Source organism: Prionailurus viverrinus, chromosome B4 (genome assembly GCF_022837055.1).
Source record: "Prionailurus viverrinus isolate Anna chromosome B4, UM_Priviv_1.0, whole genome shotgun sequence".
NCBI lineage: Eukaryota > Metazoa > Chordata > Mammalia > Carnivora > Felidae > Prionailurus > Prionailurus viverrinus.
This window is the reverse complement of record NC_062567.1, coordinates 36,698,276-36,714,879: the sequence shown is the minus strand read 5'-3', so window position 1 is coordinate 36,714,879 and position 16,604 is coordinate 36,698,276. Positions and strand designations below refer to the sequence as shown.

General features: G+C 38.9%; 1 protein-coding gene across 1 annotated transcript in view; it reads right to left on the bottom strand.

The window, feature by feature from the left end:
• GALNT8 (polypeptide N-acetylgalactosaminyltransferase 8) overlaps positions 1-16,604 on the bottom strand; it is a 126,400-nt gene that overhangs the window by 92,204 nt on the left and 17,592 nt on the right. The window contains 7 exon segments of the mRNA XM_047864806.1: positions 1,412-1,526; positions 2,270-2,467; positions 2,949-2,950; positions 3,446-3,549; positions 3,552-3,607; positions 3,853-3,874; positions 8,722-8,888. Coding sequence (XP_047720762.1) covers positions 1,412-1,526; positions 2,270-2,467; positions 2,949-2,950; positions 3,446-3,549; positions 3,552-3,607; positions 3,853-3,874; positions 8,722-8,888 — 664 coding nt within the window.

The following is a 16,604-nucleotide window of genomic DNA, read 5'->3' as shown; positions in this document are numbered from 1 at the left end:
TGTCACCCACCATGCTAGGTGCTTAATGTAGTAGGTATGACATAGAGAGCATGTATACTGCCCAAGATAATACAAACTTTCAAGTGGCAGAGTAGGATTTGGACTTAAGTCTGTATGTCTCCAATACCCATGAAATTTTCACTAACTTATACTGCCTTTTGTAAGAGTTAAACCTTAGTCTGGAAGATTAAAGAAAGATGTAAGAACCATCAGAAACCCAAGGGACAAGGTCTTTTAATAAAGGTCTGTATATTATACAGGAGAGGCAAAAGGAATACTCTGGTGAGGGGGGGGGAATGTTTTATGCATGAAATCTGTTCCAAACTGATAAGTTGAATTTATTGACCCCAATTCTTCATACTTCTCTTCATGGCTTCATTGTAGACAGACTTCACTGTAAACAGACACCATGGAAGTTGGAGTTGGCCATGTGACTTACTTTAACAAATGGAATAGAGCACAAAAACAATGTGCTAGTTCCAAACCCAGGCCTTAAGAGACATCACATGTTTCCACTTGCCCTCTGTTGCATAAGAAGAACTTTACCAAGGTAGCTGCTGTCTCATTGGCCTGAGCCTCAGAATAAACATGTGTGGAACAGAGCCACCCACGCAAGCCCAGCTGGACCTGGGTATCTGTGAGAATAAATTATTGTTGTTTTAAGTTTCTGAGTTTGGGACAGTTTGTAACACAGCATTTTTGTGGCAGGAGCTAACTAATACACTGATGTAATATGATCCTGCACTTGAATTTTCTCCAGTAGTCTTAGTTTGCACACCAAATTTATACAGCACAAAAATGCAGGTTGTTCGTTTGACCTGAGAAATCATGGGAAGCTGTCAGGGGAATGGAAGAGGCATCATTACTGAACCGTGAAGCCAGTGCTGTTCCAGACACACAGGAAGTTAATCAGAAGTAGAACTGGTTTGAGAATTTCCTGCTGTACAACCCATCACTGGCTATTTGTCCTGGACAAGACTACATCTCAGAATGAACTTATGTCATGATGTCAGCTGCTCCATCTGTCCATACAGGAGCATGTTGGTTGCCCACACATCTGTAGCACCCGATCCTTCTGCCCATTTCAAATTCCCTTTAGCTAATCTTGTAGATAGCTGCCTGACTTAAAGTTGGCTTAAAGCATCCTAAGAGATGCTTAGAAACTGCTTGGAGTCTACTGAGCCTCAATTCTGCCCCTTTCCATCCATATTTCCCAGATTATATAGACCTATACCAGAAAGCTCTACTCCAGAAGTTTTACTGCCTATCCCTAGTGATCCAGAAACATGAGAATATGTCTATTTCTTGAGCCAATGACATTCAGCCTTGTTCCAGAATTCCAGAGATCCTACCAACCCTCCAATTAATTCCCCTTCTTTTTTGTCTCATAATAAGAAGGAAATATATCCACCCTCAAGCTAAGTTCCACATTTTCTCCTCCATAGACCAGCATTCCACCATCCAGAGATCCAATCACTCCCAAGAAGATCCTGTTGGCAGCCAGGATGCCCATGATGGAGGGACTCCTGTAGAACACACAACAAGAGAGTTATTAACCTCTCGAGGAGGAATGGTCAGGATGAAGGTGGGTGAGGGGGTAGGAAGCCAATTTGGCTTTCAAAACTCTACTCAAGCCTCTACCTATCTTGAAGGCTTTTCTTAAACCCTCAGACTGAACTTTGTGCATGTAGCCTTCCCTTGTCCCCATGCTACCATAGCCTTGTCAATTATATTGACATTACATCTTTTGGGGGGATCCTGGTGGCTCAGTCAGTTAAGTGTCAGATTCTTGGTTTCAGCTCAGGTCATGATCTCATGGTTTGTGAGTTTGAGCCCCATGTCAGGCTCCGTGCTTACAGTGTGGAGCCCTACTTGGAATTCTCTCTCTCTCTCTCCCTCCCTCCCTCCCTCCCTTCTGCTACCTCACTCTTTCTTTCTCTCTCTCTTTCTCAAAATAAATAAATAATTATAAAAAAAGAAATTCCATTTTTTTCATCTTCATATCCTTACTTCATAGCCTGATAAATGCTTCAAATGGTTTTTAAAATATTACATGCTGTGCTTAACTTTGTTTGAAAGCCCTTAAATAGTCTAAAGGGTCTATAATTTCTTATCCAGGATCTGTTTTTTTCCCTATCTTCTGTCCCTCACCCCATCTCCTCCACTTCTCCCACCGACTCTCATCAGTACCACCAAAGATAAACAAAACAAACACCATTTATTCCTGATTTCCCAGGTGTCAATCAGGTTCCCTAAGCCCCACACTTACTTCACTGAAGCAGTGACGTTATGCAGATCAATCCAGTCCTTTGGCAGAGGATCGTAGCAGCACCATAGTTCCCAAATGAACCCATCAACTGCCAGTGCATAGTTCTCCAATTGGAAGGTGTCAAAAGGAATGTTGTCAAAAACAGGAGACACAATCATTGTGTGGTCTTCCTGAATCCGAGCCAAAATGGGCTCTGCCCTGAAAGAAGAGTGTGCAACAAACCCAGGCTGGATATGAAAGTAAGGAGCAGAGAGAAGCAAACAAAACTTCTCCAAGAACCTTGCCCTGGTACTGAGCATCTTTTTCATTTGGGTCGTGCTGTGCAGTGAGTAGGACTCTCCAGGGTGCAGAGTCTCTATAGTTTTCAGGATAGCTGAGGCTGCTAGCAGCTGACTCGGGTCAAGAGCACATTTGGGGGTGGGGGGCACCTGGTGGCTCAGTTGAGCATCCTACTCTTGATTTTGGCTCAAGTTATGATCTCACAGTCGTGGGATCAAGCCCCTCATTGGGCTCCACACTCAGCATGGAGCCTACTTGGGATTCTCTCTCTCTCCCTCTACCCTTCCCACACTTGAGTGTGTGTGTGCATGCTCTCTTTCTCTCTCTCTGTCTCTCTGTCTCTCTGTCTCTCTCAAAATTTAAAAAAAAAAAAGCAGATTTGGAATTAGTACCTAAATACCACTCCCAAGTCATTGGGAATGGAACCATTGGTATTCTGCCTAAATTTACATTATCTCTTTGGGTCTCCTTTTTTTTCCAAAATGATGTCTCTTTACTATCTGATTCTCCAAAGAACATAACTTTCTTTGTATCATGTAATTTCAGGGCTGGGAAAAACCTTAGGAATTATCAAAACATCATTTCTTCATTTTACGGTTAAGAACATAAATGTTTAGCTGGGTAATGTGACTGATTCAAAGTCACAAAGTTATTTAGCAAAGTCAAGGTCAGAATCCAGTTGCCAATACTCCAAGCCCATTTTTTTTTTCTCTAGCACTAAACTATTTTTCTTAGCCAACAAAAATCCCTGAGTAAAAGCGCCCTATCTTTGGATATTTTCTTTGTTCAAAGTCTGGTACTGTCTTCCCCTATTTCCACAATATCCTGTCTTGTATATAGTACAGGTACTGTATCTCCTTTCTGCCTTTTCCCAGAAGAAAACTCCTGGAGTCTTACACCATCAACGTTCACTTCAACATGAGCATCCAAGATGACAATCACATCAGCTATAGCCACTTTCCTGCCAGTGTTATGTGCTTGAGCAAGACCCTTTTTTTCATATGCCAAATTATTTTCAGTAATCCTGAATACCTCTGGTTATAAACTTTGATCTTCTTGGGGCACCTGGGTAGCTCAGTTGGTTAAGCGTCCAACTTCGGCTCAGGTCATGATCTCGCGGTTCATGAGTTCGAGCCCCGGGATGGGCTCTGTGCAGACAGCTCAGAGCCTGGAGCCTGCTTCTGATTCTGTGTCTCCCTCTCTCTCTGCCCCTCCCCTGCTCACGGTCTGTCTCTCTCTGTCTCTCAGTAATAAATAAATGTTTAAAAAAATTAGAAAAATAAAAATAAAATTTAATCTTCTTATCCAAGTATGCCTTTAGTTCTCCTGCCAACAGAATGCATACCTATAGAAATCCTGAGTGCCTTAATCGATGTGGTGTAGAAATTTCATTCTATTTTATAGTAGTGGTTGAACTACCTCCAATTTAGGATGAAAAATTCAACCATCTTGACTGAGAAAATAAGTAGTGTTTCCCCTGCACCTACCTCTCCTCTCCTTTCCATCCTCGGGCTTAATGCTTCATTCCTAATCCCCCTTGAAGTTAAACTACATTAGAATAATCATACTGCTTACTAAGTAATAAGGATTGTTATTCATGCTTTATGTATATTGAGAAAGTCTTACGAATGAGTAGACAGACCTAACCTGAATAAGGCAGAAGTGCTGATGAACAGACATTGTGGAGACAGCCTGGAATGTCTTCCCCACAGCTAAATTCTCAAGATATTCTGAAGAATCCATAAACAACTGAAATTATTTTGTCTTGCTTTACATATTTCAACTTGCCCTACTCAAGGGCCAATTTTGGATAGAATGCCCAGACTAATGGCTTTTTCAGCTTCCAGATAATGAATTTATCCCCCAAATTATGCAAACAGGATTCACTATTCCTAGATTGTTTACTTTTTTTTCCTCTCTCTCTCCGTTCTCTTTTATAAAGCCTGACTATAAATTTGTTCTTTGACTCAGCCTACCAGCTGATTTCTTCATATGTATGAGAACAACTTGCATGCAAATCACCAAGCAGTGTTAAAATATCTAAATGACTCTGAGTATCCATTGATAACATTAATTTATTTAATTTTCAAATTATCCTACGAGGTAGGTACTTCAGTATCCTCACTTTATAGATGAAAAAACTGAGGCACAGAGAGACTAAGAAACCTGTCTAAGTTATACATCTAATAAGTGGCACACCTGGATGTGAGCCCTTTTTGTGTCTAACCATCATGCCATGCTACCTCAAGAACTATGTATGAACTTGGTTGGGTTTATCATGATTTCCCTCCATTCCTCTCTTCCCAGGGCCAAGAAACAAGATTCTTGCTGGTTTCTCCCTCACAAGAAGAGTAGATTTGTGAGTGCTGGAGTGGCCAAGATCTGGAATGACTGTGGCACAAAAATTTTCCCCCCAAATTTCCCAATTGCAGTCCAGGATGACTAACTCAGTAGTTGAAGGTGTTAAAGAGAGCCAGTGGATCTGAAGGCTGTTTGTTCCTACTGAGAGAAACCAAGCTGGAAAGTCCCTACACTCACCCAGTCACTACTTTTAGGAAGCAATCAGAAGGGATTGCCGTATTTTTTCTGCTTCTCCTGCCACTGAAAAGCTTGTGGCAAAGTGGGGGAGGGGAGCAGGAGTTTCTGTCACTTGACAGCGTGAAGAAAATGTAATCTTCTGTGGAAAATGAAATCATGGATACTGCCTATTTTTCAGCAATGTCTTCAAGAAAACTCAAAGTGAATGGAAAATCTGGAAATCTTGGTGGTGGTGTTACAATCACTTAAAGGAGAAAGAGCAGGATTACCATAATTTCTGAGGCACCTTTTTTTAAAAGGCATTTGAAATATCTCACCAAAAACTATGAAGAATAATCTGTGTGGTTGGTTAGTTGTTAACATAGTTGTTAGTTGTAAACATAGTTGCTAACAGCATAGTTAGGGATTACATTACTTCCAGATTAATCAGGATAAATAAGAAGAGGAAGATAAGGATTAAAAATCATTTATCTGGAGTATTTTGTATGAGTTCTTAAATAAAACGTGTACATCAAAATGGTGGTGGGGCGAGAAGAGAGGTTGGATATCTAGTCTGTAATTCAACCTCTTTCACTATATAATTCTGTGTCACTTCACATTTGGGGATCTCTGTTTCTTCAACTTAGAAATGATGGATAATGTCAGGATCCTTCCACTTCCAAAATTCTATGAGTTGTAGATTTTAAGTCATCCTCTCATAAATAATGCCTATAGTCCAGCACAAGAATTAAATAACCCTTGATGGATCTTCTGAAGTAAACTTATGCTCACTTCTCAACCTTGCTCTCCCACTGGTCCCCTTTGCCCCCAAACCCTTTGTTCCAGGATGCTCAGCTTAGGGTGCTTCTGGCTACTGCAGATTTGTTCACATTATTCTTTGCATCACTCTCTCTCCCCCAACCCCCACACATACACCCAATCATTGTTTTCTTTGCTTTTCTAAATCCTACCAAGCTTTCAAGTCCCAACCCAGGTCCTTCTCCTCCAGGAAGCCTCCCTAGATAATCCCAGGCTTTTCTCTGGGCTTTCTTACACTCACCAACAGCTCACTCAATTTAACACATCATTCTTCAGGTATTGGAATGTCTTTTTATGGGTATGTCTTACCTCATCAATTAATATGAGAACTTCTTGAAATCACTGACATTCTCTTCCCTGCACAGTGTCTTGTTTTGGGTACAAATTCAACAAATAGCTGAGAGTTATAAAATTTGCCTAAAATTTGAGAGAAAATACAGAATCCCACTTATATTAATATAATTTCTGAAAAGTTGGATTAGCCCTGTTGACACTTGAAACACTTGACCTAATGCAAATGAAGCTTCATATCTAGGGAAAAAAGGAAAAGGGAATACCTCTAACACCAGGTAATGGCACTTCAACAGTACTACAAATGATACTGAGGTAAACAAGGAGTAATAACACTAGCTAACATTTATTGGGAGCAAGTCCTTTGTTAAGGACTTTTCATGATTTAATCCCCAGACTGGTCCTATCAGGTAAACTATTTATTTCCCCCATGTTACAGATGAAAAAATGGAGACATGAAGTAGTTGAGTGACTTGCCCCCCAAAGTCAAATGAATAGTAAGTTTCTCTTGTGGCATGCATCATGGTCTTCCATTTATTTTCCTAAACTTAACACAACATGGATTTTTTAGTTCCCTTCGATGTAAGACCAATCTAGCTGATGTTTTCACAGTTAACGAGAGAGAAGCTAATTCCTATCACAGAGACATGAGCCAAAGAATGATGAACAGTCCCCTCTTCTGTGCCCAAACATTATGGCTATGGAAAACATAATGGGTTACTGACTCAAGTGAGAGAAATGTGTTATATGATAGGGGCACGGTTCAGAACAATCTAGAGTTTTGCTTGACTTCTCTTTATGTGTCTACCCTACATTTGTAATCTTGTATCTTTTGAATTAATTGTTCCACAGGAAGAAATCTTGAATTAACTCTTATCTACTCTTCATGGAATGTGGGATGGAAGAACCATTGATTTTTTTTTCCCCACAGAAAAAGATATCTTCAGTGGTCTTCCATCTCAGCCCTTGTATTTGCCTCATGGAAAAGTTGAATCTCAGAGAGGTAAGACAACTTGCCTCAGGTCATCTCACAGAGCCAGGGAGAGGAGCCAGGGTGTCTCCAGATGTCTAGGACAGAGGTCTTTCTAATCAAGCCCTTGTTTCTTAAAGACCACGTGTGGAACTTGGAATCAGTCTCCATGCCCAGAAAGGAATGAAGTCAGCCATCTTCGTTTCTTTGGTTTTCAGTGGAATTTTGCTTAGGAATTGTACCTTCTTTTTTGTGTATGTGCAGATATCGAAATGACAAGAAAGGAAGCTATTTAAAGCATAAAAAGGAGTATTTTAAGTGTCTTAAAATCCAACAAAGAAGGCTTGGAGGTCATTTGTCTCTTCTTCTTGGGTCAAATTGCCCCTAACTTGAACTGCAGTAAATACCTCTCTGGTACTTAAAGATCCCCCTGAGAAGGAATATATTCTGCCTCCAATGGGCAACCACTTAACAATCTCTAGAAATTTCTTCCTTATTGCTAGCCCAATTCTCTGGTTTTGTGACTTTGTTCTAGTTTCTTTTATTTGGCACCCAAAATTTTAAAAACTAAGAGCTGAGATGTTACTATGTGCTAAATGCTATTCATAATCTATGTACTATAACAGTGAACATAGTGGCTAGAGCTAGGGCTCTGGACTCTGAAATTTATGACCAAATCTCAATTCTGTAACCTACTAGCTGTATGATGTTGAGCAGGTTCCTTAACCAGACTATGCCTTGGTTTTTTGCATCTGTAAATTGGGCAAAAAGTGGGTCTTCCTCATAGGTTATTGTAATAATTAAAACAGTTAACATACATGAGGTGATTGGAACAATGTTAGCTGCCATGATTATCTCATTAACTCTCATGTAACTCTCATTACAGTTTATGAGATAGTTATTATTACCGACATTCATGTTTTGCAGATAAGTAAATTGGAGCATGGAGAAGTTGAGATATCTATGGACATAGAGCTTATAAGGGAGGAAGTGGGATTCTGAAATCCTAGCAAGTGAGGGCTCAGGTCCACTATCTCCCACTTTTCCATGTGTCCTTGCTGGGTGAACTAGATAGGAATGGGGAGGGAGCATGCTGTGAGCAAGAGACATGGCCACTGTGAAGAGTCTCAACATCCAAAGCTCCCTTTTCTTTGGGTTTAATTACCTGGGAAGATTGCTTTTCCTCATAGGGAACAGTTCTGAATCCCTTCTTGGGATCTAAGGACTAACTGTGGATCCCACCTCACTTCCTCAGGTCCCCATCATGGTGCATGCATGGGAAGTCTTTGGAGTCACTCACTCCTGGGCCTGACTCAGCTCCACCACTAACTAACTATGCAATTTGGGCACACTATGTGGTCTATCTCTCTGTGTCTTAATTTCCTCATCTGTGTAATCAAGAAGATGATCCTCTGCCTTGACTTTGGAAGATTAATGTTTCCAGCACATAGGCCCTCAACAAATTATCCTTTTCTCTTCCCTATATGAGGAGCCCGAAGTGTCCCAAACTCTAACCTAGAACACTTTCCAACCTATCATGGTCAATAAACTATTATTCCTTGATCAAGTTGCTTACTGTTTGAGCTAAAATCGTCCACCAAGATGATCTCCTTTAACAATTGAGAGGGGGTGTGGTTAATGATACTAGTAATAGCCCATTCTATAATGGACAGAGCTTCATTCACGAATATGAGAATGACACCGAAGGATGGGAGTTGTGTAGAATATGTCTTCTGAAGACACCTGTAAGAAACCATTTTAAATAACCACATTACTTTTTAAAAATTACTTAAACATTAATATCCAATTTACCCCTTCACTACATATGATGTTTTAATGTATCAATCAGCTCACCAATCCCCAAACTTATTAGGAAGGGCAGCTCTCAGGTGATTATCACAGTAGCAACATTTTATATTTGTTTATACATAATTTTCCTGTTATATGGATAAAATCCATGTTTTTTCTATTAATCTTCAAAAGATGTATATCCACTTGAACATCCAACGTTCCCCAAAAGGAATCCCTATTCCTCCCCCATCTCCAAATTACCTTCCTTGCCAGAGGCCTTCTGTCATTTTCACCACCTTTTCCCCATGTTCTCAGACCATCAGTCTTTATTGACACAAGCCTCTACTCCACTGCTATAAAGTGGTAGGAAACTTTTCAAAGAATTATGCTTCACACATTTTTAATATAATAGTTTACATTTATTAAATGCTTGCCATATGCTAGATACTAGCTTACTCTTTATTTTTAACATCTTTATTGAGATCTACTTTGTATGATAAAACTCACCTATTTTAAAGTGTAAAATTGTTTTTTTATAATACAGAGTTGAGCAACCATTACTACTGCCAAATTTTAGAATATTCTCATCACCCTAAAAAGAAACTCCATACACATTACCAGTCACTTTCCATTTCTCCCCAACCCATTCCACCCCCACTTCCTTTCTCCAAAGGAAACCACTAATCTCCTTTCTATGTCTAAAGAATTGTCCATTCTGGCCTTTCCATATAAATTGAAACATACAATATGTATTTTGTATGACTAGCTTCTTTCAGTTAGCATAATGTTTACAAGGTTAATCCATGTTCTAATGTATCAAAACTTCATTACTTTTTATTTTCAAATAATATTGCATTGTATGGGTATGCCACATGTTTATCCATTTATCAGTTGTTGGACATTTAAAATGTGTTCCATTTTAGGGACAGTTATTAATGCCACTGTGAACATTCTTGAACAAGTTTTGGGTTGGCATATATTTTCATTTCACTTATATATACTAAGAGTGCAATTTCTAAGTCATAGAACAACTCTGTTTAACAATTTGATGAACCACAGTAGTGTTTTCCAAAGTGACTGTACCATTTTACATTACCACCAGTAATGAAGGAGGTCCTAATTTCTCTACATCCTGGACAACACTTGTTATTATCTGTTGTTTTGATGATAGCCATCCTTGTGGGTGTGAAGTATTATCTAATTGTAATTTTGATTTCCATTTCCCTAATAACTAATGATGTTCAGCATCTTTTCATATACTTGTTAGCCATGTGTATATCTTTCTGGAGCAATGTCTAAGCCCTTTGATTTTTTTATATTGAGTTATAAGAGTTATTTATGGTCAATTGATTTTTTTAATATGAAATTTATTGTCAAATTGGTTTCCATACAACACCCAGTGCTCATCCCAACAGGTGCCCTCCTCAATACCCATCACCCACCCACCCCTCCCTCCCACCCCCCATCAACCCTCAGTTTGTTCTCTGTATTTAAGAATCTTTTATGGTTTGCCTCCATCCCTCTCTGTTTGTAACTTTTTTCCCCCTTCCCTTCCCCCATGGTCTTTTTAATGGATTTTTAGGATTTTCTATATATAAGATCATGTTATCTGAGAGTAGAAATAATTTTACTTCTTCCATCCCAAGATGGATGCCCTTTATTTCTTTTTCTTGCTTGGATAAAATATTGAATACAAGAATTGAGGTCACATATACTTGTTTTTTGTCTTCATATGGGGAAAGCTTTCACTCTTTTACCATTAGGAATGATACGGGCTTTTTGTAGATGCCCTTTACTAGATTGAGGAAGTCCCTATCTACTCCTTGCTTGTTGCATGTTTTTAATCATAAATGGTGTTGGATTATCTAAAATGCTTTTTCTGTGTCTATTGAGATGATAGTATGCCTTTTGTCCTTTATTCTATTAAGATGATGTACCACATTGATTTTTCAGAGTTTGAACCAAGTTTATATTTTTGGCTTAAATACCACTTTGTCTTGTTGCATATAATCTTGTTTCTATTCTGTTAGATTCAGTTTGCTAATATTTTCCTGAGGATTTTTACATTTATATTCATAAGGGATGCTGCTCTTCCATTTTCTTCTCTTGTGATGTTTTCTTCTGGCTTTGGTATCAGGGTAATATTAACCTCATATAACGAGTTGTGGAGTGTTCCCTTCTCTTCTATTGTTAGGAAGACTTTAGCAAGGATTGGAGCTAATTCTTGTGTAAACTTTGGTAGAATTCACCAGTAAAGGCATATGGACCTGAGTAGTTTTTTAGTTACTAATCCAATCTCTTGTTAGAGATCTACTCAGATTTTCTATTTCTCCTTGAGCCAGTTTTGGTAGTTTTGTGCGTTTCTAAGAATCTGTTCATTTCTTCTAGTTGTCTAGTTTCTTGGGAGACCATTGTTATAGTACTCCTTAATAGTCTTTTATTTCTGCAAGGTCAATAGTGAAGTCCCTCTTCCAATCCTGATTTTGTTTATTTTTTTCTTGGTCAGTTTAGCTGAAGTTTTATTAATTTTGTCGATCTTTCAAAACACAACTTTCTGTTGGATTTCTTTATTGTTTTTATGTGTTTTTTCATGTATCTGTACTCTAGAAATTTTAAATTATTCTTTTTCATGAATTTCTCCAGTCATCTAGTTATTTTGTTGAGAAGAAATGCTATACTCAACATTCTGCCATTCTGGAAGGAAGACTAAATCCATATATTTCTTAAAAATGTAAAGTAATCTTTAAAAATGTAAAGTAATTTCCAACATAAAAAAAAAATCCAGACTTTTGGACTCTGATAAATCAAACATTTGTCTCACTGCAACCATCTCCCCTGCTGATAGCACCTCCTCTGACCAGAGTCAGAGTTGCTATAGTTACTCACAGCATATGTTCCCCTGTTTACCAGAGCCCTCATACAGCAGATCTGTATAGACATTTGAGTTGCATCCCCTGAGAGTGCAAGAATGTTTTAGGCAAAGGCTGCAGTACAGATGAATGCACAGGGGCACAGAAGAGTACACACTGTTTGAAGAACTACACTGCTCAGCATTAGTGACAAAAGATAAGGCTGGACAGACCAGCAGGACCAAACAATGGTTAAAAAGAGTAAGTAGAGGAACTGAAGCCTTTTAAGCATAGGACAGGTATAATAGGTATGAAGACCTCAGCTAAGACATACTCTGAAGAATGAAAAGAAGAACAATAGTCTCAATCTGATTTCCTAGTCACTTGACTATTGTGAACTGGTAGGGGGTTGGAGGAAGGATACCATACCATAATGCTTCTCAAGCTCTAGATGCATACAAACTACCTGAAGATCTTGATAAAAGGCAGATTCTGGTTCAGTAATTTTGGTCAGAATCTGAAATTCCACATTTCTAACAGACTGTCAGATGATGCCAATGCTGTAAAGAGTGTGGTACAATGAATATGAGTAAGTAAGCGCAAAGTCTGCAAATAGACTTGTATTCAAGTCACAGCCCTGGCACTTTTTATTTGTATGATCTTAAAAAAATTACCTGCCTTATTTGTGTTTTCTTTACCTTATCTATAAAACAGTAGTAGTAGTAATAATAACACTCACGTCATAGTTGTTTAAGAAAAAAACTTGCCCTATTTTCCACTTATGTAGAAAAAAACAGTTTGTCTCCCTTATTACTCACATTATTGCTTCACAGACCACTTCAATTTTAACACTTCTGGTCACCAACTGTGTGTGTCTTTTCCCACACCAAGCAAGTCTCTCTGACGGCAGCTGGATATCCTATAACTTAATTTTGGTAGTATCTACTTGGAGGTAGAATTAGATTCCATAAGTTAAGGGCTCAGTCTTACAAGACTGTACTCATCCTACTTCAGATGCCAGTTGCAGGTAGTAGGTCGCCAGCTTACCCACAAGTTTTGTCAGACTTGGCTACAAATTGAAGGTTCCTATTACCCCCTCCTCAGGTTCAACTAATTTGCTAGGGTCACTCACAGAATTCTGGGAAACACTAGCTTATGTTTACCAGTTTACTTAAGGATCTGATAATGGATACAAATGAACAGCCAGCTGAAGAGATACATCAGGCAAGGTCTGTGAGGGTCCTGACTGCAGGACATTCTGTCACCATGGAGCTGGGGTGTATTACCCTCCTTGTGTAGATGTGTTCACCAACCTGGTCTCCAAATCCCATACTACTGGGATTTTATGGGGGCTTCCCTACAGGCATGACCAAATACTAATTCTATTTTCAGTCTCTTTCCCTTCTCTGAGGGATGGGGGTGGGGCTGAAATTTTCAAGCTTCTAATTATGGTAGATCTTTCTGGTAACCAGCCCTCATCCAGGAGTCCATTCAGAGTCACCTCATCAGAACAAAAGATACTTATAGTGTTCTTATCACTTAGGAAATGACAAAGCTTTGAGCTCTGTGTCAGGAACTGGAGGCAGAGACAAATATATATTTTCTATGATTTCACAACAGTATCATTATGAGGGTCAATATAATAATGTGCATAAAGTGCTCATAATAAAAGAAGGGCTCATTAAATGTTAACTGCTTTTATTATTACTTTGGTGATTATTGCTGTTCTTGTTGTTCTTATATTTGTTACTTGAATCGTGGCACCTTTCATTAAACTGGGAACAATGAGAGGAGAAAAAGTAATGGACATGTTTTGGTTTGGTCTTGTTGAGTAGGAAGTACCTGTGAGTCACACTAGGGAATTCCCCAGCAGGTCATTGCAAATATGGTCCTGGGGCCACAGCTGAACAATCTGGATTGAAGACATGTGAATTTAGGAGTCATTACCATGTAAGTGGTGGTTAAATTCACAAGAGTTGTATAAAATTACTCAAGTTACATGCAGAAAGGAGACTTGAGCTAAAGTCTGAGGATCATCAATATTTAAAGCAAAGGCAGAGGGATGTAAGAGATAAACCTTAAATTCTTTCAAGCTCAGTGGCAGTTCTTAATGTCCAGTACAGGTTGCTTATATATAAATATGTATTTTTATTAATTTTTAAATTAAATTCAAGGTAGTTAACATACAGTGTAGTAGTGATTTCTGGAGTAGAACCCAGTGATTCATCACTTGCATATAACACCCAGTGCTCATCCCAACAAATGCCCTCCTTAATGTCCATCACCCATCTAACCCATCGCCCCACCCATCTCCCCTCTAGCAACCCTCAATTTATTCTGTGTATTTGAGAGTCTCTTATGGTTTTCCTCCTACTCTGTTATTTATCTTATTTTTCCTTCCCTTCCCCTAGGCTCATCCATTTTGTTTCTTAAACTCCACATATTAGTGAAGTCATATGATATTTGTCTTTCTCTGACTGACTTATTTCACTTAGCATAATATACTTTAATTCCATCCACGTTGTTGCAAATGGCAAGATTTCATTCTTTTTGATCACTAACATTCATCAGTCAATGGACATTTGGGCTCGTTCCATAATTTGGCTATTGTTGATAGTGCTGCTATTAACATTGGGGTGCATGTGCCCCTTTGAATCAGCATTTTTGTATCCTTTTGACAAATACCTAGTAGTTCAATTGCTGGGTCATAGGGTAGCTCTATTTTTAATTTTTTGAAAAACTTCCATACTGTTTTCCAGGGTGGCTACACCAGTCTGTGTTCCCACCAACAGTGCAAAAGGGTACCTACCCCTTTCTCTACATCCTCATCAACATCTGTTGTTTCCTGAGTTGTTCATTTTAGCCATTTTTACAGATGTAAGGTGATATCTCATTGTGGTTTTGATTTGTATTTCTCTGATGATGAGTGATGTTGAGCATCTTTTAATGTATGTGTTAGCCATCTGGACATTTTTGGAAAGGTGTCTATTCATGTCCTCTGCCCATTTCTTCACTGGATTATCTTTTTTTTTTTTTTTTTTGGCTGGGGGTGCTGAGTTTGGTAAATTCTTTATAGATTTTGGATACTAACCCTTTATCCAATATGTCATTTGCAAATATATTCTCCCATTCTGTTGGTTGATTTTTAGTTTTGATGATTGTTCCCTTCACTTTGCAGAAGCTTTTTATCTGGCCCTAATAGTTCATTTTGTTTTTGTTTCCCTTGCCTCCAAGACATGTCTAGTAAGAAGTTGCTGCGGCTAAGGTCAAGGAGGTTGCTGCCTGATTTCTCTTCTAAGATTTTGATGGTTTTCTTTCTCACATTTAGGTCTTTCACATGTATTTAGTTGAGAGTAAGAGTCAGTCTTCTCTTCCCTCTAATCCTCATAATCCAACCATCTTCAGATTTTCTTTCTTCCACTCAGTCTCCCTTGCTTCCTTTTGAATACTTTCTCGGCTATATTCTAAATGCTTTAATAACACTTCTCTTATCCACACTCCACATTCTCCTACCCACCTTATATCAAGAGAAACAAGAAATGTGGCTCCTGCCGTTCCAAAAAGAATGATCTCCCCTTCCTTCTTGCTCCTTATCACCTGACCTGGAACGGTTAGACCAGCTCTGTTCAATAGAATTTTCAGCAATGATGGGGGCATCTGGGTGGCTCAGTCAGTTAAGCGTCTGACTCCTGATTTTGGCTCAGGTCATGTTCTCACAGTTCATGGGTTTGAGCTCTGTGTCCAGCTCTGTACTGAGAGCCTGGAGCCTGAATAGTATTCCCCCCTCTCCTTGTCTCTCTGCCCCCTTCCCCACTCATGTTTACTCACATTTTCTCTTTCCCTCTCTCTCAAAATAAATAAATAAACATTAAAAAAGAAATCTTCAGAAATGATGGAAATGTTCTAAACCTGTTCTGTCCATTATGATAGCCACTAGTCACGTATGGCTATTGAGCATTTATAATGTCACTAGGGAACCAAAAACTATTTTTTTATTTAATTAAATTTTAATTAATTAAATTTAAATACTTACATGCGACTAGTGGCTACCATATTGGGCAGTGCAGCAAAAGATACTGAAAAATATTTATTAGTTGGATGACAGTTACAGGAACTGATCTTTGAAAATCCTTCCAACATAAGACCACAATCTCTCCATTCCCCCAACAGCAGAAGGGCACAATAGGAGAAATTGATAAGGTAGCTTCTAGGTGTTAGATCTAGAAAGATAAACTTGTGTATATCACAAGTTTACCTGAAACTATCATTGTGTATAACAAACCAATACACACATATCAAAACAGGCTTTAAACAATTGTAAAATATATTCTTGCATTGGGATTTCCCAAGGCAAGTTATGCCAGCAGCAAGGCAAGCTTCCTGGGTGTGCATCCTATGCAGTCACACAGGTCACCACACTTACTGAGTTAACTTGGCTTAATATTTTGCTAACACCATCTTGAAATTCTTCACAGTTTTTGAACAAAAGGTCCCACATTTTCATTTTGCACTGGGCCCAGCAAATATTGTAGCTGGTCCTGGCCACAGCATTTTGGTAAACTCCCTATTAGAGATTAGCTGTTAAAGCTATGCCTTTGCATGTGTCTAATTGTTTGCTGGTATTTAACATCTACCTATGGAGCGCCCGAGTGGCTCAGTTAAGCATCTGACTTCAGCTCAGGTCATGATCTTGCAGTTCGTGAGTTCGAGCCCCACACTGGGCTCTCTGCTGTCAGTGTGGAGCCTGCTTCTGATCCTCTGCCCCTCCCCCACTCACACTCTCTGTCTCACTCCCTCTCAAAAATAAATAAATAAATAA